The sequence below is a fragment of the Pempheris klunzingeri genome, chromosome 7 (assembly GCF_042242105.1).
Source record: "Pempheris klunzingeri isolate RE-2024b chromosome 7, fPemKlu1.hap1, whole genome shotgun sequence".
NCBI lineage: Eukaryota > Metazoa > Chordata > Actinopteri > Acropomatiformes > Pempheridae > Pempheris > Pempheris klunzingeri.
Window position 1 is genome coordinate 9568406 of NC_092018.1, and position 23691 is coordinate 9592096.

Below are 23691 nucleotides of genomic sequence, written 5' to 3' on the forward strand. Positions count from 1 at the left end.
GTGCATATGCTCTTACCTATCCACCTCGGTTAACTAACGGCTACTTTTGTAATTAGGCAGAAATGAGGCAGTGGTTTAGGAGTTACCCATGAAGTTCCACAGAAAAAAGGAAACAGGATGCATTCCTAAGTATTCAATGAGAGCCCTCCCCGAGTCCTTCATCTTTTCAAATAGCCTCTTGCCGTTCCCTCGTGTGTTTACACACTGCTGATGCTGAGTGCGCTCAACCCATAGTTACAGATGATTAGTAGGAAGAAAGACACATTTTCAAAGAAACATATCAGGTCTGAGCTGATGGAAGAGTGGAGCTTCTTGGTTTACGCACAGAGCCCATGGGTCATACAGTGTTGTATAATCAGCCGCAGAGTTGCTACATTTTCACACTGCTGTGATGGAGCAAAACAATGACGTTTATACATACTATAATTAAGTTTCATCAAGAGGTTTTGGGAAATACTTTTGACCAACAGTCTATAGCATGATGGGATTGTGTGAATTATATTTGCAGCACAGGATGATAATGGCTGACTATTTCAATAAAAACTGTGACAACGGGTAGAACATCTTACCATGAAGCACTAACTGGCAGGAAAACATGGATGTCTACAGAATCTGTAGATGTTTTAAAAGATCCCAACATGCATTATATAATTGTAATTGTTGAATATACTCACAGAAATCAGCCACAGTAGCATTAAGAAGGGTTATCATTCTCAAACTACAACATCTGCCTACAGTACATACCATCTTCCTCCTGCAGAGAAGGGTCTATTCTAAATAGAGGAAGTATGAATGTGTGTGTGTCTGGGTTGGTGTGGGGGGAGTCATATACTGCTCCAACAGACCACAGAAAACCACAAGAAATAGAGGGGGGGGGGGCGTTGTGGTTGGGCCAAACATGGAGCAACATGTCTCGTTATCGTTCGGCTAACATCTCCCTCCCTCTCCGTGTCCTAAACGACGACATTCAGGGGAGAAAAATATCAATTCTTGAGGTTGTGTCATGCAACAGGCAGGCAATTTCTTCATTAGTATCATCAAGCATACCAGGGGACACATACGTCAATGAGGGAGTGAAAAGTTGGCAACATGAAATATTGCGTCACTAAAGTTCCTGGATGTGTCCTGTCACAACAACTAATTCCCTTCCTGTACTTTTCAGAGCATGCTCAGTGCATGCCCCCTTGTGCCCCTCCAGCTGGCCCCCCCAGAAGCCTGTTTCTATCTGCCTGGCCAGCCCAGCGATGACTCAGCACTGACTGACTACTGATCATGTACACACACACACACACACACACACACACACACACACACACACACACACACACACACACACACACACACACACACACACACACACACACACACACACACACACACACACACACACACTTCCTCATGTCGTATCCCTCTGGGGGCTTGGCCGTCTCTGTTCCCATGGTTTTCCCTTTCTTTTCATCCTCTCTGTCCTCTGGTATGAGGATCTCCAGATGTGTTTGGATTCACGCTTCCTTTACTTTCACCTTGACTGAGCGCCTGACTGGGTCACATTCAAGTTGTGAGGGAAAACAAAAAGGCTAACGCAATTGTGTGTCTCCTTTCTGTGTTCTTATCCAGGACCCCTAACCTCCACTTGGTGCTTTGTTATCGTATTATTGTTTTGCTAGACAGCGTTCAGCAGGGGATGAAAAAAAAAGGCCAATTCAAACATAGTAATTTACTAATGGAAAACATTCCTGCACAATAGAGTTGAAGTTTCTGCATCCTTTCGGTTTTCTTCACCTTACTCATCAGCAGTCCCTCCTCCTCCTCCTCCTCCCCCTCCCCCTCCCCCCTCTCTGTCAATGCCTACATTATTCACGGTGACAACCACACACTCACACACTAGCACACTGATTGCTTTCTTCGTCTCTCTCATGTGCTTTACAGAGATCTGGCACAGCTTTTTCCTGCAGCACAGACACCACTAGCAGCCTGACAAACTGCTGTTCTGAGCGACTAAGTGGCTAATATTGACATCAATTTCAGGTTTGTAGGCAAGAAAATAAATAAATAAATAATAATAATCAACCAAACAAATGCTACTGTCTGTATTGCCCATTAAAGCCTGCGAGACTTCTGAAGCTGCAGCTCACCCACTGTTGTTTAAAATAGCAAACAGACAGTGACGTCAACAGTTAGAAGTCATTTGCCTTTATTGGACGGATGCATGTGTCTAACAGGTGCTGGAGGAAAATAGTCTGCCAGGAAAGCAGCTTGTGACTGACTGAGAAATAAAGTGCAATCTCTTCATCTGAATCTCTGACCTGAAGTCTACCAAATGAGAATATGGAATTATTAGTTGATTCATTGATTAACAATCAACAGATAGTTAATCTGCAACTATTTTGATAATTCACTAACTGCTAGTGTTGGACAGACAAAACAGGCAATTTTAAGACCTGTGATAGCTACTTTTCACATTTTTCTGATTACTGGAGAGACTAATCAGCAGATAAATAGATAATGATAATGAAAATTACTGTCCTGAAGCACTCCCGCAGTAGATGTCAGGGAAGTTGTCCCCTGTGCAACTCGACCATTTCATATTTTAGGTTTAGAGAACTGTATACCAAGTGTGGATAAAAGAATTGGATAGCACTTACCTTCCAGATAACTTTATTATTACCACCAGAAGGGGTACTAACCTTTTTTTTTTAAACTGGGGACGGCCTAAATGTGATTTTAATCGGTCAGGAAGGAAACAGGATGTGTGAAAGACACGTGAATTGATCTTGTCAGCATGAGTAACCTCATAACTCAAGCTGATTTGTAACACAACACATGCTTGAATTGACCTCAGGACATACTGGGGGGGTGAATGTGTGGTGCTGTGGTGTATCATTCCCACTAGAGCTAGCAGTGTGCGTATGGTGGCCACTAAACACAATCCTGGCTATGTCCTATTGGGAGCAGAGCCAAAACACAATTTCCTTGAAACCAGCATTGCCTTTGAAATACACACATTGACTATAATGTCACCACAAACATCACCACTACAACATTAAGATTCAAAAAAGGTAGCATTCATTTTTGCGCAAAACTAAGGAATTAAAATCTGCAAAGACACTAAAAGACAAGAGGCTCATACAACACGTGGAGAATTATCAGTGCTGCTGGTGGAAGCCCTGTTGCAGGGAGGTCCTATTTATATCTCAAGAGCTTGATATCAGCTCTCACACACCACTGTGTGCTCCCTGTTGTCCCCAGTTTGGAGCAACTCTTGTTTGATGCAATGGACACACACAAACAAACACACCCACACACACATGCTTTTAGGTTATGTATTCATAGCAGGCAGCAACTGACATGGTTGCATGCTGAAGCCAGAGCAAAAGTGACTTAAGATGCATTGCTTTTATAATGGCTGCTGGGAGAAAGACAGACTCAGACAGAGTGGAAATCAATAGAAAAGATTTTTTTCCCCACCAGTTTTAATAGCGTAATTTCTTGTCATTTTGATAATCATTACTCCATATGCGAATGTGTGTAAGAAGAATTACTGACACTGGTGGTGGTAGCCACTGCTATCTGCTAGCTGAAATTATTATTCATCTGACAGAGAATAAACTTGCACCTATTTTCATAATCTTTTAATTGTTTAAGTAATTGTTTTGTGAAAATGTCAAACATGACATGGTGTTCACTGTTCAAATGTGACATTTGATTGCTTTTCTATGCACTGCTTTATAATAAACTTAATCTGTAAAAAACAACAACAGCAATATGAAGACCTTGGGCTCTAGTGACATGTGATGGGCCTTTTTTTTCTACGTTTGCTGATGTCTTTATGAGCAACTCGCCTGTGAATGTGTGCAGATCTACACCTCCATGCACCGTTTGGTTGTTCATTACTACAGAAATAGGATGTGCTCCTAATATTCAAACTCATTATATAAAATGCAATTTACAGCAAGCCACATCCTTCTGACCTTTATATAGCCCTGGCCTTATTACCGAGAACAGCCGGATCCAATGTATTGCTTACGACTCAATTAGTCTGCATGGCATCAAGGCTCTCAGAGACATCAAACACATGAGTTTTTCCTGTAAAAACGGGAGTGGAAAAAATAAATAAGTAATTCAAAAAAAAGCTGCAACATGTGCATCACAGGGTCTGGGATGAAAAACAGACTTTGTTACGATCTATGAATTTTGATTGTCTGAATCACTGAATGAAGAGCTGGGGACACATTTACACAGAAGGTAAGGAGTGAATGAGTGTGTGAATATGGGAGTTCATGGGGGGAGGAGGCAGTGAGGAGAGAGGGAATCAAAGTAAAGGAAGAGAAGGAGGAGGGATCACAACGATAGACAGAAAGAGAGACGAGGGGATGATGAGAGGGCAGGCAGGAAGTGAGAGAAACAGAGCTGAAGAAAAAGCGAGGGTGGAGGAGATGGAGTCAGGTTTGTGGGTGAAGGTCCAGGTGGCAAAGCCAAAGAGGAACAGAGACTAAAGCATCTCTGCTCTGTGTGCACACATGCTAAGATACTGTAGTCTCCACACACACACACACACACACACACACACACACACACACACACACACACACACACACACACACACACACACACACACACACACACACACACACACACACACACACACACACACACACACACACACACACACACACACACAATACCAAAAAGCACTCTTACACCAGGGGTGGAAAGAGTACAAAAGCTGTTACATAAAATATTATGTGATGATTGTAATACATTCGTGTTGAAAGGTGACAATACAAACATGGAGGAGACCGGGGGTGCTGAAGAACAACAATTAAAAGGTGATATTCTGGGAAAGTTACATAGCCGGTTAGCTTAGCTTAGCTTTAAGAGTGAAAATAGGGGAAAGTAGGCCTAAAACTACCATTTATCAAATTACCTACTGTTTATTTTCACAATCAATCATTCTGTCTGTAGAATGTTACAATTTTCTAACCACAGACATGACGTTTAAAGGTCTTCTTTTGTTATACAAATAATCCAAACTCTATATATTCTCTAGATATTCAGTTTAATATCATGTAAAACAAAGGAAAACTGCAATTTCTCACATTTGAGTAAGAGATTGTTTTGCCTTTCTTTTGAGAATTTTTTCTAGAAAAATGACTCAAAATGATTATCAGGTTATCAAAACAGTTGTTTTATTATGTTCTGCTGATCTAATGATTGACTAATTGTTTCAGCCTTTGTCCAAATAAATTGAAATCCGCCTACCAGCATCTCTAAAGCTCAGAACTGAACACATTCTATTTTGTTTGTTTAATCTGTACGAAGATGTATCAATGACAATTCAACATTTTAGGGGGTGGGTGATGTATCTGGCCTTTTTCTTGGCCAGAACCAGCAGAGACTCCAGGAAGTTACTGGTCCCACTGAGGAAACAGTGCAGCACATAACCTGCCAATCAGCTGACGCCCACAAACCCAGAGAACGAGCTCCGTCATCTCATTGGTCTGCATATATTAAAGTTAGTCATGGTCAAAGTTGAAACTGATTATACTTTGAGTGCAGTGGCAAGATACAGAATCCAAGCTGCATGAAACGCCCAAGGCAGCGCCACAATAAAATGAATCCATCTTTACCGAAATTACTATTTTACATTAGTAGTTACTAATAGTGGTTAATAAAGGTAGAGCATTTAAGACCTACTTGACTCAATTTTAAATCATGATTATGGTGAGCATTATCAACTTTGTGCAGCTCTACTCCATCATCGCCTTATATGGACACATACAAAACTTTAGCAAAATACAAGAGGGACAAACCCCAGAGACGCTATTATGCAAGTCTTTCATCAGGAGAAAGGGGCCAGGAATTCCCACTAAAACAGTTACCATTCAGTATTGTTATGACAGGCCAAACAGCCTGTTCCTCCGTTAGGCAACACACCAGTTTACATGAACTGACACCATGTAACCTTTTTTAATTCCTTTCACTTCATGTTTTACACTTGAGTGCAACAAGCTGCTTCGTATCAGGCGAAACTGGCATAACTCATCAACAGCTACAGGCAGCTGAAAGTGCTGATTGATCAGCTCCATAAAAGAAGAAGCCTGCATGAAAAGGACCTGCAGTTGTGGGGATGGGGATAGGCCAAGACCCGGTGTTCCTGTTTGTGTGAAGTGAGATGTGAAAGAGCTTTGATAATGAACAGAGCAGAAAGCGAGACGTGCAAAGCTTACATAATTGAAGAACTTATTGTAAAGGAGGAAGTAGCACTGAAACATGAGATAACCTTGGCCTCCACTTCCCATAGCCTGAGGAAAGCATCAGCTGATTCAGGGTAAAACCGGAGAAGGGGAGCCTGCAGCTGCATCACAACCAGTCCGCTGTAAACATAAGCCATCATAGATGAGATAAAATGTTTGTTCTGGATGCCAAGGTGCCATAAGGGCATGGAGATGTTTATTGGCCTATACGTTTCAATACTCTGCATTGTTGTTTCATAAGAAGAATCAGAAAGAAATATCTTGTGCAACACATGTAAGAAAAAATATCCACACTACATTAAAACAGCTATGGGGCGAAAATAACCTTTAATCCTCCGTGTTTGGTATTTGCTGCAACAGACACTCTTATCCGGCGTGGCTTTGGGAAACACGTACACTAAAGAAAGAAAAGGCCCCTTTCAGTCAACGTTTTGTTTTCGCCATCTTTTTATAAAAAGAGAACAAGAGGCAGTAACTAGTGGAGACATATGCGCTGTATATGTCGTTACTACTGGGTACACGGGGTATTTGTTTTGGTTGGAGTACTCTGTAGCTCAGCCCTGCATTCCCACAACAATGCAGGCTCCAACACAACACAATGCTGCTATTCTTAAGACGCACAGAAATAAAGCCCGGCCGCTTTCTGGCCATTTCCTGTGGTCTGGGAACAGAGAGAGGGAGGCAGGTTGGGAAAGGAGAACAACTAAAAAGGCTGGATCTGTGATAGGAAGGAAACCTCACAGCACCAGCAAGGACTGAAAGTAGGAAACCAACTGTATGCTGCAGTATCAAAACCACTTTTCCCCGTCAATACTGCAGCGGAAAACAAATCTGGGGTTTACCTTAAAAGAAAACACTGTATACGATGATTCCAGTAATTCCCAATAACCTAGTAAAATTCCCTCTAACAAGCAGACTTCCAGCTGTGCGGCAACCTACCAATGACTAATACAGAACGTCTCAGCACACTCTGCAGGCTATCATTATCCTGGAGAGACAGACCCTGGCATGTGAAGGAAATCCTAAAATATAGGGCTCCCAGAGACATAATGACAGGCGAAAAATGAAAAGAGAAGTTACATTTTGGCTTCGGCTGCATGGATGGATGTGATGTGTGAGGAGGGGAGACTAAGGGAATGAGGTCAGTTTGTGACTGTCAGGCATCACAAGCAACCGGCCATTTACTGTCCTTTCCCCTTCCTGCGCTTTCTCGTTACCCAACCATAGTAAATAATAAAGTCATAGTTTATGGACAGCCCTATTGCTCAATTAGTGCTACAACTCATGGTTATTTTCATTATTAGTCTGCCGGTGACTTCCTTGATTCACTGATTAACTTGACTAAAATGTCAGAAAATTGTGAAAAATATCCGTCATCATTTTCCACAGAACAAAGTGACGTCTTCAGATGCGTCTTCCACTTTGACCAACAGTCCAAAACCCAAAGGTAGTCCATTTGTTAGTACATAACGCAGCAAACCATTACATTGGAGACGCTGGAATCAGAGAATGTGCAGTAGGCTTGTTTGAAATGAAATGACTAATTGACTATCAAAATTGTTATTGATTGATTTGTTTCAGCTCTATGTGTGTTTTGCCTTTTTATACAACCATAGTATGGTAAAAACATAAAACTGAGTTATAATACACTAGCCTTATTTTCCCTTAAGTTAAAGTGCAAATGCTGTTTTGTTTTTTTAAATGCACAAATTCTGATTTCTAAAACCAAAACACCAATTTTTACTATGCAGTTACAGAAACCTTAAAGTGAATATCTGAAAAGAAACAAAATGTGGCTGTTTGTGTTGTTGTGCAGGGGACTGCGCTGCACAAATATTATTGTTCAATGTACTGAGCGCACTGTTAAAATGAAAAAAAACTGAATACAAGCACAGAAAGTCTTTCCTGCACACACACTGAGCCCTGGCAAAATAAACAGTGACTGTCTGCGCATATTACACAACATTAAATATGCATACGCTGAATAACTAAACAGTTTAAGTATGTTTCTATCTACAAAGCCACCAAAAGCAGACCTCAACTTATTACTGGAACCCTTAAACACAGGCTGAGTTTCTGAAAAGCTGAAAACAGCAATCCATCATTCACAGCTTGGTCAAGTCAAATCAATCCGATTCAGCCAATTCAAGCATTCAGAGCTCAAATGTTCCAGCCCAGAGTGAACGACTGACATCTCTGTCTGAAATCCGCAAGCACTTTATGAATGACTCATCCCTGCTTGTCATGGGTTTCTGATTCACTGTGAATTGTGAGGACGTGTGATAGTATTTAAAGATGTGAGATATTATATGTTATGTATGTGTGTGTAACTGTGTGTGGGGTTATTTGGGGTGGGGTGGGGGGGCGTTGCGTGGGAGGTAATTGACTCCTTCAGTCACTCTGATTGGCTGTGAATCATCTGCAGGCATCTGACTTCCTGGAAGGCTAATTCAGGAGTTTTAAACTTTTCCACATTGGGAGCCATGAGGAGCCAATTGAGAATTCAGTGTTCGCACTTACAGAATACCACTTTCTGACACAGGAGCGTCACCCAGCGATCCTGCTTTGGGCTTTTGTTTCGCAATAATAGCAAACTGTGTGCTCGAGTTTGAAGTACACGTGTGATGTGGAGCAAATTCTGTATTTTGTGCGAGTGTGTTCCTACTTTCACTTCAACTTGGACACGACTCCTGTTTCCGCTAAACGCGCGCACTCAGGAACAAACACACAAAAGGCTATTTGATAGGTGTGTGTGTATGTAGGGCTGTGACTAACAAGTATTATCAATCACATTTGACAAAGAAGAGTGACAAATCCTCACATCTGAGAAGCTAGAGCCAGGGAATATTTGGCATTTTTCCTTTATAATTGACTGAAATGTTTGTATGCACTCGTGAAACCTGGAGAAACTTCATCCCTACAAAGCAAACATTCAGGGTGCGTTGCTTTTGTAACGTTTGACTGAGTAGCTTGGAAAAAACAAAAGTGTTGACCCCATCCTTCATCTTCACTGTGCATGCGTGAACACACACACGCACACAAATCCATCAATATACAGCAACTTCTAACAGCGCGCACATTTTAAGCGACATCCTCTTACAGCTGCAGCTAAATCGGGCCTATAATCAACATTCTTCCAACAAGAAGAAGAGGGGCAAACACACACAAATGCACACACACAGTCTGTAATTATTGCTGTTTCGGGAAAAAAAACTCACACGCATATGTCTGTGTTGCCCCAACCCCCCTAAAAAAGGCATGCACAAACGGGTGCGCGCACACACACACACACACGAACATAACCTGATTGTATGTCGTGTGTGTGCAGTCGTGATGAGAATCTACAGTGAAGTCTGAGATTTTTAGGCTTAGCTGTTTGGGTGGCCAAGTGTTGTGAGAGTCGCATGACACACACACACACACACACACACACACACACACACACACACACACGTATGTATTATGTTGAAGAAGGTCCCTGCTGACACCAGAAAAATGCTTTCTTTTTCTTCCATTTTCTGCCCTAATCTGTGTCTTCCGTCTTTCTTCTTTTGCAGATTCCTTCTCCTGTCTGTCAACAAATTCATGTCCCACAGTTCCTCTCTTCCTCCCTCTCTGTTCCTCTTTCTTAGAACCCCAGAGGAAAGCAAAAGGGTTGACATCCGATAACATCTCAGTTAAATACATGGAACCGTGACATTGTGCGATCCACGGCTGATTGCTGAGGCTGCAGAGTCCGCCATTTTTTTCTAATCAAAAACCTACACACACACACACACATATACAAACTGTAGTTCCTCCGCACTGTATTCTGACTTATACATATAGCCCTGAACATCCTGCACTAAATGATTAAAATCACTACCTCTACATCTGCACTAACATGTACATTAAATGTGCATAACATAGCAAGCATATCAGAAAAATGGCTACTATAATGTCCTAGTTCCAAGAAGCTGCAGTCTTTTCTTACAAGGAAAAATGTCTTAGACAGCAACCAAGAAAATATTGTGTTGTGGTGCATAAAATCCCCAAGCAAGTAATCATGTCATGTTGGAGAAAATCCTATTATAATTACTGAAATAGTGTCATCCCCCTCTCTGGGGAAAGTCCAAGATTTTTCGATGCTGAAACTGTACATCATAACTCATGATATTCAGATGGCCGTCAGACCTGAAGATCATAAAGGATTTTGATCAATATTGCGTGGGTGGAGTCAGTAAATGTGTACGTTTTACTGTATCAGCGTTAAGGCTGTGTATGGGGCCGCCTACGAATGTAAACAGGCAGACAAGAACTTCTCTTGTCCATGACGCACCAAGCAAAAGAGAAGTGAAGACAGCATCAAAATGTCCAAGCTGTTTGTGTCAACATAAACGTTTACGAATGTCCGGACCAATTAGGGATCTGGAACTGCAATCGACCTTTTGTCTGAGGTTGACACTGTTAAACTTGTCTGAAACGGAAAACATCATGTAGGGTTTAGCTAGCGTTGCTTGCGTTTTTCTGTCTTTTGTGCTTCAGTAACTTAAAGTGTTACAACTGTCACATCTAAATGACTGAATCAACGAAGAATGCCGACCTCGGCCTGTTGCTGGGATTACTGCAGAAGGTAAACTTGTACCCTGCAAATGTGTTTTCATATGTCTTATACAATATACATATCCCTTTATTAACTCTGGGTGTGTTTATTGTGCTATTGTGAGTAATGCTGCAAAAACAAGGTGCAGCACTGCTTTAAGGCAATATTAGACTTGCTGAATTGGCCACAAAAGAGGCATTCCTGATGATTATTTATCTATACGTGGTGTCAATACTTTATGTATGGCCCACCCAAGTCCAAGATTGGCTGCCTGAATATTTTGACACTATTTAACAAAGTCCCAAATACAATCAGGAGGAGCAGCACACATATACATACGTGCACATTAAAACTCCTTGTTAATTCACACAGAAGGCTGCCAGGTGTGACAGTCAAATAAACCGTACAAGTGTGAGCATACGCCAGCCCGAACAACTAAAGGAGTGGCTTTTACCTTCGGCCGCCTGCGTTACTAAACCAGAGCTCATCAATTCGCCATGCTAGTCAGTCAGCTAACGCTCGATTTACAATATTTTAACCAGTTAGCTGACATTGCACTGGCTCTCTGAGTTCAATTGAGGCTTGTTGTATTACTGTAGTGGAAATGGACTGCCCTCCCAAGTTTATACTTCACCTTTGGGAGTCACTGTGTGGGTGGTGTAATATGCAGGCAGTTGCAGAAGACGCCCTTGGACCCCTTACTTAGGTAAAAGAAGGGCTACATTAAAAATGTAAATAAAAGTACATAATTATTATCAGAAAAATGTACTTTAGGAATCAAAACTCAAAGTACTTATAATGCTAATATGCCATTTCAGAGTGTTATATTATTTTACATAATTGGATTATTGTTGATGCATTTAAGTGTTAGCAGCATTTTAATGTTGCAGGTGGTGAAGGCGGGGTTAATTCTAACTATTTTATATACTGTTGGACAGTTTGATCTATAACAATGCATCATTTGTTGAACATATGTTCCGCATGTACGATCTTAAACATCTGCAAAATATCTAGTAACCAAGCTGCCAAATGAATGTTGTGATGTGAAAAGCACAATATTTCCCCTCTGAAATGAACTGTAAGTATAAATTAGCATAACTTGGAATTACTCAAGTACCTCAAAACTGTATTTAGGTACAGTGCACTGCCACTGTGTGTAAGGATCTTAAGATTTTTATCCATATCGGCCACTCCTACTAACTGTTCAGCTACTATTTTGGGAACCAACACAACTGCACACCTGTTGCCTCCTGTACACCAACCTGTATCCAAACACACACACACACACACACATAGCAAAATTACTGTTTTGATTTGCTGCTATACATCACTGGATTGTGAAAGCCAAGTGATCGGCGCCAAATAATGCTGAAAAAGTCACAGAAATTCACACCACTAAGTAACAAAAACCACGTGCTGTATAACTTTTTGTGCCAACTATCCACTCTGATGTGACTCCAAGCTGCTCAGAGACAGAAAACCCTGCTTGGGGCTTCGCCAGGACTCTAGCTTTAACAGAAAACTCGACTTTTTTGTGAGCCCCGAGTTTGAAACACACGGAGCCCTTTAAATTTCACACAAGCGAGTTTTCTCGACGATTATTAGAGACGAAAACTGTAATTTTGGACGGAAGCGATGTCCACATTAGCTGCTGCGGCTGGTCCTTTTTAGGGATTATCACCCCCGTGTGGTTAAATTAAGAGTTTAGTGGCGTTAAAAGCACTTTAAGACGAGAGGGGTAATAAAAGCTGACAGGAGCTCACAACATACTCACGTTCTCCGTTATCTCGGATGGGCACCCACCGCAGCACGACGACCAACCAACAAGTTGGACTTCGCATAACGGAAATGTGTCGAGAAGCATCTAAAGTAACTCAAAACGACGTCGGAGAGGAGCAACAAACACTGCACATCAGAGGAGAGGCTGCGAGCTGAAAAGACCCGACGCTTTCTCTCGCATTGTGCGTGCATGCGACGGTTCCTCCTCACCAACCAAAAAAAAAAAAAAAAAAAAAAGAGGAAAGAAAACTTTCAGCCACGAACTTGACGCGGAAAAAAGTGGCGACTCCTCATTTCCGCTGTCAAAAAAAAAAGTGCCGCGGTCCAGCGGCGTCAAGCTTCCGGAAACCGGCATCAGCGCTTCCTATTCTGGTTTTTCAAAATAAGAGACTCTTGTCACCAGCAACCAAGGCTGGTGATACAACCTACTATACCAGAGGGACCTTAAAGAAGTATTTCACTGTTAAAAAGATGTCGAAAAGCACAAATACTTTTGACATTGGTGCTACACAACCCTGAGAAAACAGAGATATGGGACTGTGGCATTTCCTTTTGTTGAAAAGGTAGAAAACCTACAATAACCAGAATGCACTGTGTTGCTCTCATCTGAAGTGGCCTCTTCCTCCTCCATACGCCATAATTCCTCCACACTGTAATCTGTCTTAAATAATTAGCCCCAGGTGTCTAATTCCAGCATTAAAATCTATTTAATTCGTTAATCTATTTTAATCTATTAAAATAGTCTTCTAACACAAAGAAAAGTGTGGCAGTAGCCTGCAATCTGTAATTTGAATAGCAGCTCAAGTCCACCTGATGACGCATTTCACTTCATCCAGCAACAGAGAGGATAGTTAAGTCATCGTTCATTTGCATTCACTGTACTACATTGTAATGATGAAAGCTCTTTAGAAATCAGCAAAGTTCTCCTTTGATTGACATTGGTGGAGGAAGTATTTACAGAGCGGTAGAAAAAGGATCTACTTAAAGTAAAAATCCCGCATTGAATTTGAATACTTGAAAGTAGCCACTCAAAAAAAATGCACTTCGAGCATAGAAGTAAAATCATCCTTCGCACTTTGCCATAAAAAAAACCAAACCATGAAACTTCACACTGACATTGCACATACTCTGCATACATTCTGGGAGTCTACACTCATAGCTGTATATGTATATAATTATGTGTATATGTCATTTATTTTTCATTTTACTCTATTTACTCTATTTAAATAGTTTTATATATCTATGTGTGTAGCATGAAGGGGCTACCACTCACATTTCATCATGCAATCTATTCATGCAATATTATGCATATGTTATTGTAGGACTCTTGACTCGGCTATGCATACCTAATAAACTGACATCTGGGTGTAAAATACATAAAACATAACAATATATAAAACATTGTGACACTTGTCATTCTCCTCCTGAGTCAAGTATTTAAACATGTACTTTTATGTTGAAATTACCACACCGGAAGTAGTTTGCCTGCTCTCTGAAGCTTCGTGCTGCCTGCAGTCAGTTGCGTCCTGATCGGGTACGGAATGTGCAAGATGTGGAAAGTGTTCAGATGCTGATGTGCATTTAGTTTGTAATCTGCAGATGTCTGTCGCTGCTTTATTATATATTTGTTATCCATACGTTATTATCAAAGTGCAGCCCAGTAAAGCCTGACCAAGTGTTCACTACATGTGGAGAAAAGGAGAAATTAAACAGGTGAACACTGGAAAATGTGTTCGTTCTTCTCTGCAGACTCCTGCTGGTTTCTGTCCCCAGGTGTCACATTCACCTGTCCCACCAGGTGTGCAGCTCAGGTAGTCACTGACTCCCCTGAAGTCGAGGGTTCGAGGCTGCTGTTTAACGCTGATGCACAGCGACACCTGGTGAAGGACAGGCTGAATAGCACCAGGAATGTGTGTGTGGTGTGTGTCATTCTGGTCTGGCATGAATTCCGAGCAAACTTTACTGGTCCACCAGTAAGAAGAATGGAGGAAGAAAACATCTAATGCATAAAGCAGCCATACTCAGAACTAAAAAAAAAAAAAAAAAAAAAGCAACTTTATTAGAAAGAACACCAAACTCAAATACTCATACGTAAACATTAATGTGTTTATTGAGTGGTTTGCAGCAAATGTGTAATTAACAAACATGTTTTCAAAGTACCACATCAGGGCAGAGTGCTAATACCAACCAATAAGGTTGTTTAAAATAATTTGCATCTTGTCTAGTATGACATTGAAAACTTTTACTACAATTGTGGAAGTCAATCATAAAAAATAAAAAAAAAAGATTATTGTGCATTTAGGTTTCATTTGGCACTCGTGAATAAAGATAGATACCATAATCATTGATGTGGTTCATTTGGCACATTCACAAATTCTTTTAAAAAAAACAGACTGTTGTCATCTGTAATTTCAGTAATGCTCTCCTGGCGTTAATAGCAATCATTTTAGATTATATGTGTCAAAGGCATTCCACCTCAATACTGCTGTTTTGTAAAAAAAAAATAATCCACAGAGTAATGATAGTGCTGTGCATTGATGCAGACTGGAGGAACTGTCAAAAAGTGATTGTACCCAGATGAGAAAAAGAAAGAAAGAATAACAGCATAGTCAAAAAAGAGGAAAAATCTAATCCTCCCATCACTGTAGTCCCATGGTAATGGCTGCATGTGCAATACCAGATTCATAAAGATAACACAAGGCACATATAAAATAAAAATGTAAAAGGAATACAGTATTAGTAATCATTTTCAAAAGGCCTTTTTTGTAAACTGCTGGTGTTAATTTCCAACATGGAATAGTAAATATTTCTATACAAACCAAGAGGTTAGATGTTCATGCAACAGGCCTCTAACAGTTACACTCTGTCAGTAAAATCCAGGCTAAATCAGCTGTAACAAACAAACATTGTGATCAAATCTACATGACTTGATTGTATGACATGAGCTTATCGGAGAATCGCGACAACGCGTGTTAAATCCTGCAAGTTAAATCTGTTTTTATGCAACGCAAGAGTCAAAGGAAAACTAAGTGACATGCACTCTTATGACACAGCATCATCTTGCCGCTGGCTAACGAGCGCTAAAAATACCAGTGTGTTGCTCTGAGCAAGACATCCAGCTCCCACCCCGGTCCCCAGTGACTGTCGACAGGATGCTCTAACCTTAGCAACCACAAGGCCCCTGGGGTGAAACGTGCCCCTGTGGGAGTGTGGAAGACAATCTGGACTAGTTTTCCCTCAACCCTTCTTATCCCGAGAGGATCCTCGCTTCACTACAAGTCGACATATTAAAGCAATCTTGGAATCAAAGTGGTTCTAAGTTACAGGCAACTGAAAATGCTTATTTTTTTAAAAAAGCATGAAAGCTCCTCATTGTCCTGGTGCTCTTGGCATTAGATTGTAAAAATATCATTGACTGTACGGTGCTGTAGCTTCCTTCTTTTCTTTTTCTCTTCCCTTCATCATTGTATGCAGTGGTTGACGTGTCACTATACAGCCTGATCCATGTCTTTACTTTTGTTGGCCTTCTTTATTTTATTTGCATATAAACAGAAACAATCCAGGGCTTTACCCTTCCATCAGAAAAAGACTTCTAGTAACTGTGGCGTTAGCAAACATTAGTTGTTTTTTGGTATTTTTCACATTCTTAGCACAATAGATTGTATCTCTTCCTATAGACAAAACAGGCTTTTAGATCAAGGTTCCAGCTACACATTTAAAATCTGACCCCAAAACAATTGCACAAGTATATGAGTAAGCTTGACGGGCATCTATCTTTTATGTAATTTAGTTATAGAACGGCATATTTTTCTAAATTTTATCTAAAATCTTTGCATTTTGTTAGGAAAAACTGATGATTTTAATAATGATCACCATTTTAGATACTGTATTCTTCATATTTTTAATTGTCCTTGGCAAATGACACTCAGCAAAACTGTGGAAAAGAGCATATTTTTACTGTTTTAAACTTTTTTGGGTTGTACAATGGATAGTGTTAATGTTTAAGACAGATTGACTCCCCTGTGCCAGACAAGATCTGGAATCAACCTCAGTTTTTTTTGGTCCTTTTTCATTGGTTGTAACACTGCAATCTGCAAATAAGACTTTGCTCACCTCTCTGTTGGGTTCAGAAAGGTTAATATTGCAGAATACTCAGGAAGGAATGATAGGACTGTGAAAATAAGAGATGATCCACCTCCGTTAGTTTATTGGCTCTGCAGCCACTGCACTCTCAGTTCCTCCACCTCTCTGCCGTACCAGTCATGGAGCTTGGAGAAGCAGCCAGTGCCAGGCGAGACCGGGCTTTCCAGAGATGCTCCTCTTCTCCTGGGTGGAACCGGAGGAGCCCTCACCCCATCAGCCCCATAACCAACCACAGTGTTATTCCCAGAGTCTGCGCTGCCATCCCAGGCCACACAGGAGGACACTGCCTCAACAAAACCATTAGCCAAGGCATCAGGTGGTTTACTCCATGCAACTGCATTGTCCCTGGAGCTCTCAGAGAGGAGCTGCACCTCATCCTGGAGGCTCTTTTGGGTGGAGAAGGGCACTGACATGGGAGGGGCACTTGACGATGTTGATGATGCGGAAGACAAAGATGATGAGGAAGATGATGCTCCAGACCTGGAGCGGGACACCTGGTGTCGCCTGGAGGACTTAGGCCTGCCCAGCAGGCCTCCACCTCCAGTCCCGACAGAACCACCTCCTGCAGCCTCCTGGATCTCCTCCAACTGCCTCTCCAGCTCCTTCACCACCAGCCTCATGTAGTCAAAGCTGGCCCTTGACAACGCTTTCACCCACGACTCCATGGCTGCTTGGCTCTCAGCTGCCATCTTGTACACCCGCGCTTTGGCACAGTCAAACTTGATGGCGAAGGCGAACTCCTCTGCTGACTCACACAGCTCCACAGTGCAGCCTTCGAGGATGATTACGCCGATGGGCTCCCGGCTGTCGCGCTCCTCAAAGTAGAAGAGCATGTTACCCTTCAGGACAAACCAGCGCCGGTGATAAGCGGTGTTTCGCTCGCCTTTTTTGAACAGGAAGCCTGTCTTATCTGGCGGTGAGTCACAGGTGGCATAGTGCGCGACACTGCGTTCGTTCAGCTTCATCTTCTCCCCTCCTCCTTGTCCTCAGCAGATTCTTTAAAAACCTAACAGCCAAAGCAAACACAGGGTTAAATGAATCAGTGGATATTCAAGGATGCCACAAGAGTCAGCAGCTTTTCCTTCCAGTAATTTACTGCACCAGCAGACTTTGCTTTTTAGTTGCTCTAATTGGAGGCAGACTTTGTTCTCAGAGCCACATGATTATACACATCTAGTTTACTGACATGATGATATAGTAATAATAAGAATGTAAGATGTTTTGTGCACTGTAGGTAAATGGTTTATTTAGTCTCCTCCCCACTGGGCCATCCTGCCAGCTCACACGGCTGTGCAGACACTGTTCTTTTGTCTCCCTGTCACAGTACAAGTGCGCAGATATAACCTCAGACAGTGTCGCCCTACGTAAAACTATAACATACTATGGAAGAAGCACTGCAGAGGCTTGATTTACTGCAAATGTAGGCCAACTTGAAAAGCTAAGTTACATAACATCAGGGAGAAATTGTTGGGTTCACACTGTGCAGTCACATGTTGGGCTGTAAAGTAGGGCTCAGACCTTCCTTCTGTGTGTACAACTAATCCAATTTTAATCTGTTAAGAAGGAAGCATTTAAGTTAAAGTAAGGTCGAGCATGATCTATCACCCTATTTAGCCAAACTTATTTTTCCTCTATCTTTTACATTTGGTGTTGCTGGAAGCATTTACAGAGTGATTTCACTTACGTGTTTATCTCATATCCAGGTGACACCCACCTCTGTCCTCCCACCACATCTGGAGCTAATTACTGAACATGTCTCCCATCTTCTTTCGTCTTTTTCCGTCTCTCCACCCGAGGGCTGAAAAAGGACAAATGCAGCGAACGTTACACACTTATTTTCACTCCCAAGTCACGTCCAGTCCAGGCTGAGTGTAAATGACGGCCGAGTGCGGAGCCAAACGTGTCACACATTAGCTGTTTTTTCCCTCCTCTGAGAGCTAATCGTGTTTGGACGGATGATTCAGACTCAAGCGGTGCTGGCTGGATGGTTAGTCGGACTGGTCACAAGCTTTTGACACATCAGCACTTTACGGGTTTTCATGTCGGGCTACAGTTACAGTTTCCGTCACACAGACACACACACAACCACAAAAATGAAGGCTGTGTGGAAAGCAACTCTCTGAGTGCCAACTAGCTAAACGCATTTAGCCAGTTTGGTGAATATAAACGAGCATCCTGCGTCAGCGTTTTCAGCAGCTGAGCACTATCGGTAAATTAAACTCACAGTTTATGACCATATTATAAATGTCACTCTTCTTTACCTGCAGATAAAGGAGCCCCCTTTTTGTCAGACAGTTTCTCCGCTGTTTTTTTTTTTTTGTTTAATTTTTTTTTCTTTGAATCTCTTCCTTCTTTCCGTTTTCTCCTCGTTTCTTCCCTGTCACGTGACCAACGGCGAGGGCGCTTGTGGTATTGTACGCGGCCAGCTTGAATGGGCGGGGTCATCATTACAGCTATACTGCCGCCCTGGCGAAACGTATCCCATCCGGATGAGCGGTAACTTAAACCAAGCGCACCCCGTCTTTGCCCTTGTAAAGGTGGTGCTGAGCTGCTGCTGCTGCTGCTGCTGCTCCACCTGCATGAATGGACCAGAAATTATTGCTTCACACCCAGGACACCACCTTCATAGTGGATTTTGTTGCAATTCAATATTTTTACAGAAAATTCAAGCTTTTTATTTAAATTTAAAGAGGTGCATCATATTTGTCCAGAGTTGTCATAATATCTGGTATTGATTTGAAGTCATGGTGTCATCAAATGGAAGCTAATGGAAAAAATGCCTCTTTTTTATTGAATATTTGTGGAATATGAAAAAATTACACATAAACTATCAAAATAAATGTGAAACAAATTTAGTGTAATGTTTCGATTAGAAGTTCCACTGATATTGTCAAGTCAGCATGAAGGTACTGAAATACCATTATTATTACATACAATCAATCAACCTATCATCCACTGAATGGGCTATATCATCAATCTTATTACATTATACTAATAACTGATTCAATCATTATATTGTGAAAAATGTCTGAATTTCAGCTTCTGACATTTCTGACAACTATTCAGCATTTATTCTTTAACCTTTATTGCTCTATGCACTATACATTTGAGAAAACAAAATTAGTCAAAGGAGTATAGGAATAATTACTGCTGAAAAGATTGGGTCTAATCGAGCAGCACGGTGAAAGTCAATTAATCTATTTTGACATATCTGTCATTTTCAATGACTGATGCTCAGACCCAACCATTGATTAAATAAATGATCAGCAGATAAATCAATCTTGAAAATAAAATAGCTGCAGGCCTGGAAACTGACAATACATCAATGCTAAAATGCTCAGTTACAAGTCCTGTAGTCATTTTGGAAATCTTACTCACTGTGCATAGAACACAGCAGTAACATTTACTTTGGGATCACAGGTTAAAATACTCGCTGCTGTCCCTTCAAGTGAACAATTACTGCAACCTTTGACTTTGATGTTACTGTTCACGAGGAGAAATACGTCTTCCAGGCAGGGAAACATAGAACAGCCACATACATAAACATAAAACATAATTAGCATACAACATAAAACATGTTGCAGCTGATTATTATACTGCTGGAGTGTTATTGATGATCTATAGGCTACATGTTGGCATGTTAGAGGACCCCTTAGCTGGAGAATCTGTTATAAGCATTTCTCATTTTGAAGTCATAGATGATGTCAAAAGTAGGGACGTCCTCTGTTTTTTTTTTGTTTAGTTTTTCGTAATCCCGATCCCTTAATATTCCAAGTGCATGCTGATACAGAGTCTGATCTGCTTTGATTTTGCTTATATCTTATTTCCCTCCAACAGCTGCATAGACCACACATTGCTTAGACTACAGTAAAAACCAAAAGTAAAAAGAAAGGCAATTTGGACATGTTTGACAGCAGAGTATCTCTGCTTTCACATCACACGTTTCCTATATTTATCAAATGCTATTCTGTATAAGATCTTTGGAGTTTTTATTGTGGATCAGCTGTGGTGGAAAGGTTTGGAGAGGGCTTAGACAGCCTCTCTTTATATCCAGCATGAACAAAACAGAAAGTTCAGACCTTCAAAATCCCCCTGCACGATACAGACAAACAATGTGCGTACAAGTCTGTGTGCAGTGATCCATTCATTCATTCAGAATATTACTATTATATCAATTTTACATTATATCAGAAATGTAACTTTTGTCTCAGTTTATACTTCTTTGGCAAAATTATACATTAACAATAATGCCAATAATAATACCACCTATTATACAGTGGTTAAAAACATTTTTCTTTAGCAGTGACTTGCTTTCCATTCAAAATGCTACAAATAGCTGCTTGGTACAACTGCAGTCTTCCTCTACCATTTCACTTGGGTGCCTTGCTCAAGGGTACCAACTAAATTAATCACGTACTCTTCGCATGCACATTTTCTTAGCAGATTTTTCCACTTCATGGATTTGAACTCTTGATGTTCCAGTCTGAAGAACGCCTCTCTGTCCTCTGGGCCACCACTGCCCTGTTCCTGTAACCCGGTCCTTCATTTTGAAGGCGTTGAGCTGCTGGCTTTGGCCTGCGTTATAATGTAAATGTCCATGACAAGCCACAATGAATTCATTAGAATGTCTTCTGTAGACAGCCGATGGTCTTTAGCACCGCCAGCCCGCTATCTCATCACACTAATCTTCAATTAACTGATGCAGCTGCTGGTGCCATTGAGTGTATTTTTCTCTCTGAAAGGTTTGCTCACAGTGCTGTTTTGATTAAGCGTGATGCTCTGGCAGTCAGATTCATTTCCTGTGTTTGACTCCCAGTTTGCAGCGTCTTAAGATTCATTTGTAAGAGCACATTTATAATTAAGAATACAGACATAAAAAAAATCTACACTTCTCTGCACTTGAAATGATTGTTCAGTCCAAACAAAATACACACAAACACACACACCGACATGAAGTGTAAAGTGTTTACTTCTCATAAGTTATCTTCCAACAGCTTGTGGGCACACACAACAAAATATCACCGACAGCTTTTGGATTCTGTCCAATCATCTTTAAAAACGGATTCTTGACTGATCAAGAGTTTGGCCATGAATTCAGTCTGTGTCCAGTGAGAACAAAGAGGTGGAGTCTACATGTGTGGAGCCTCCAGTCTGAATGTGGAAAAGAGGGGGTGTGTATCAAAGAATTTTTGTTGCTCTCCAGCAAATGCTTTTCACCCCTTTATTGATCAAAAATAGCCCATGAAAATGTGTTCACCTATATATACTAATATCATTTATTTATTCATTTACTATTATTATTATTATTGTTATTATTGATGAGTGATTCGTAATCACTCATTGATCTAAGCAATGTGGTAACACCTGTTAATAGTTATTAATAGTTGCTGCAGAATTAACCTGATGGACATCATATGAGGAAATGAGAGGTAATTCTTCTTAACTCTGTATTATAGAGAGCGGTGCACCCTGCACATGGGGCCCACCAACAGACAGCCTCTCCACAGTAATGCATAGAGAAACACAGTGACGGCAGGACAAAGTGAAGAGTCAGTTATGCATTCATTCAGCCCCCCGTCTGATAAAGCACAACTAGGTATTTGGTTTACGTCATTTATCTTCACCACCTTACATTTTCTGTCTCACACTGCAGCCCACTCTGTAAAGTTTCTTGAAGTGATAATAGTGAAGCACTTGTTTGTCATCCGTACAAATGTTATCTTGTTGTTTATATATATATGCCCTGCTGAAAAACATTTATCTCAAGGGAATGTCAGCTTTCGTCAAAATACCCCCCAGTCATTGACACAATATCAAAAATATCATCTCTTTAAATGTTAAAGTCTCTGTAGAAAAATGCCTGAAATATATACATATCAAACATGTACATGTATATTTGTATACAAAGAAAATTTGATGCAAATTATTACTTCTTCAAGGATCATTTAAAGCTCTAACTATGCCACTATACCATATGTCTGCATGTTGTACTGAAAAAAAAAGAACATAGCTTGCATGGCACCAGTTGAGCACATAGATTTTGATGTACAATGAACATAATGCCTGGACACAGATCAGTGACCACATCATCATTCACATCCAGCCATTGATCATTCCAAAAAAATGCTGTGATTGTGCATATGGCACATACTGACATAATATTATTTTTTCCTTATCTTCAGTCCAGCAGAGCAGCATTTCGCCCAAAAGTGGACCTGTCGGGCTCTCCAGACACAAACAATTACAGTTCTTAACAGGCAAATTCCATCGGCTGAGTGGAGCTATTGATTTCCATCTGAGTATGCACAGAGCAAAAGTCTGTGTAGACATCAATCAAATGCGGGCTGACATCATTTAACCCCATCTTGCAACTCCTCATCTGAATTTGCCTCTTTATTCTTGATGATAGAGTTTTCAGCAGCTTTCTGATCTTTAATTCAACTATTTCTATGTAGCAAAAATATCACCTCCACAACATTAAACTCATCTATCTGTATGCACTCACATACAGTGAGTGCCCTTCCTCTTTCCCCCATTTCACAGTAACCGGGCACAACAGTGCTCGAAAGTCAAAGTATGAATTTGTCTAGATGATCTCATCTTCTGGCGGCTGAGAGCCATTAGCGTTTTATTTTAAAAAATAAAGATTGATGCTTGGCTTCAGCTCTGGCTCTTCCCTCCCTGATCAACCAGGATCAAAAAGTGTGTTGAAACAAGCATCCCTTCCACTTGTATCTCACGTGTCTCAGTGGGTCCTGCAGAGGAAAAAAGAGGATACACATTAGTGCGAATATCTGACAGCACAGAGGAGAGCCACTTGACAGAGCAGTCACAGCACCAACAGTCATTTCACAGAGCAAAATGAAAATATACTGAGGTATCATTGCCCACACACGAGCACCCACATACACAGATGCTTACACAAGTCAT

At 41.0% G+C, this 23691-nt stretch overlaps 2 protein-coding genes across 4 annotated transcripts in view; both read right to left on the bottom strand.

Annotated features, from left to right (window-relative positions):
- sh2b3 (SH2B adaptor protein 3) overlaps window positions 1-12705 on the bottom strand; it is a 47667-nt gene extending 34962 nt beyond the window's left edge. Inside the window, exon 1 of one of the 3 annotated variants that reach the window (XM_070833659.1) lies at window positions 12614-12705. The gene's annotated coding sequence lies outside the window, so the exon portion shown is untranslated. Of the gene's footprint in view, window positions 1-12609 lie in introns of all 3 variants that reach the window. The other 2 variants (XM_070833660.1, XM_070833661.1) reach the window with 2 other exon arrangements.
- Window positions 12706-16447: 3742 nt separating this feature from the next.
- Window positions 16448-19115, bottom strand: pheta1 (PH domain containing endocytic trafficking adaptor 1). Its single transcript, XM_070834192.1, has 3 exons — window positions 19023-19115; window positions 18446-18559; window positions 16448-17767 (listed from the first exon to the last, which is right to left on the bottom strand). Exon 3 carries the CDS (start codon window positions 17724-17726, stop codon window positions 16824-16826), a length of 903 nt encoding a protein of 300 aa, XP_070690293.1. The 5' UTR covers window positions 17727-17767; window positions 18446-18559; window positions 19023-19115; the 3' UTR covers window positions 16448-16823.
- Between the last annotated feature and the right edge of the window lie 4576 nt (window positions 19116-23691).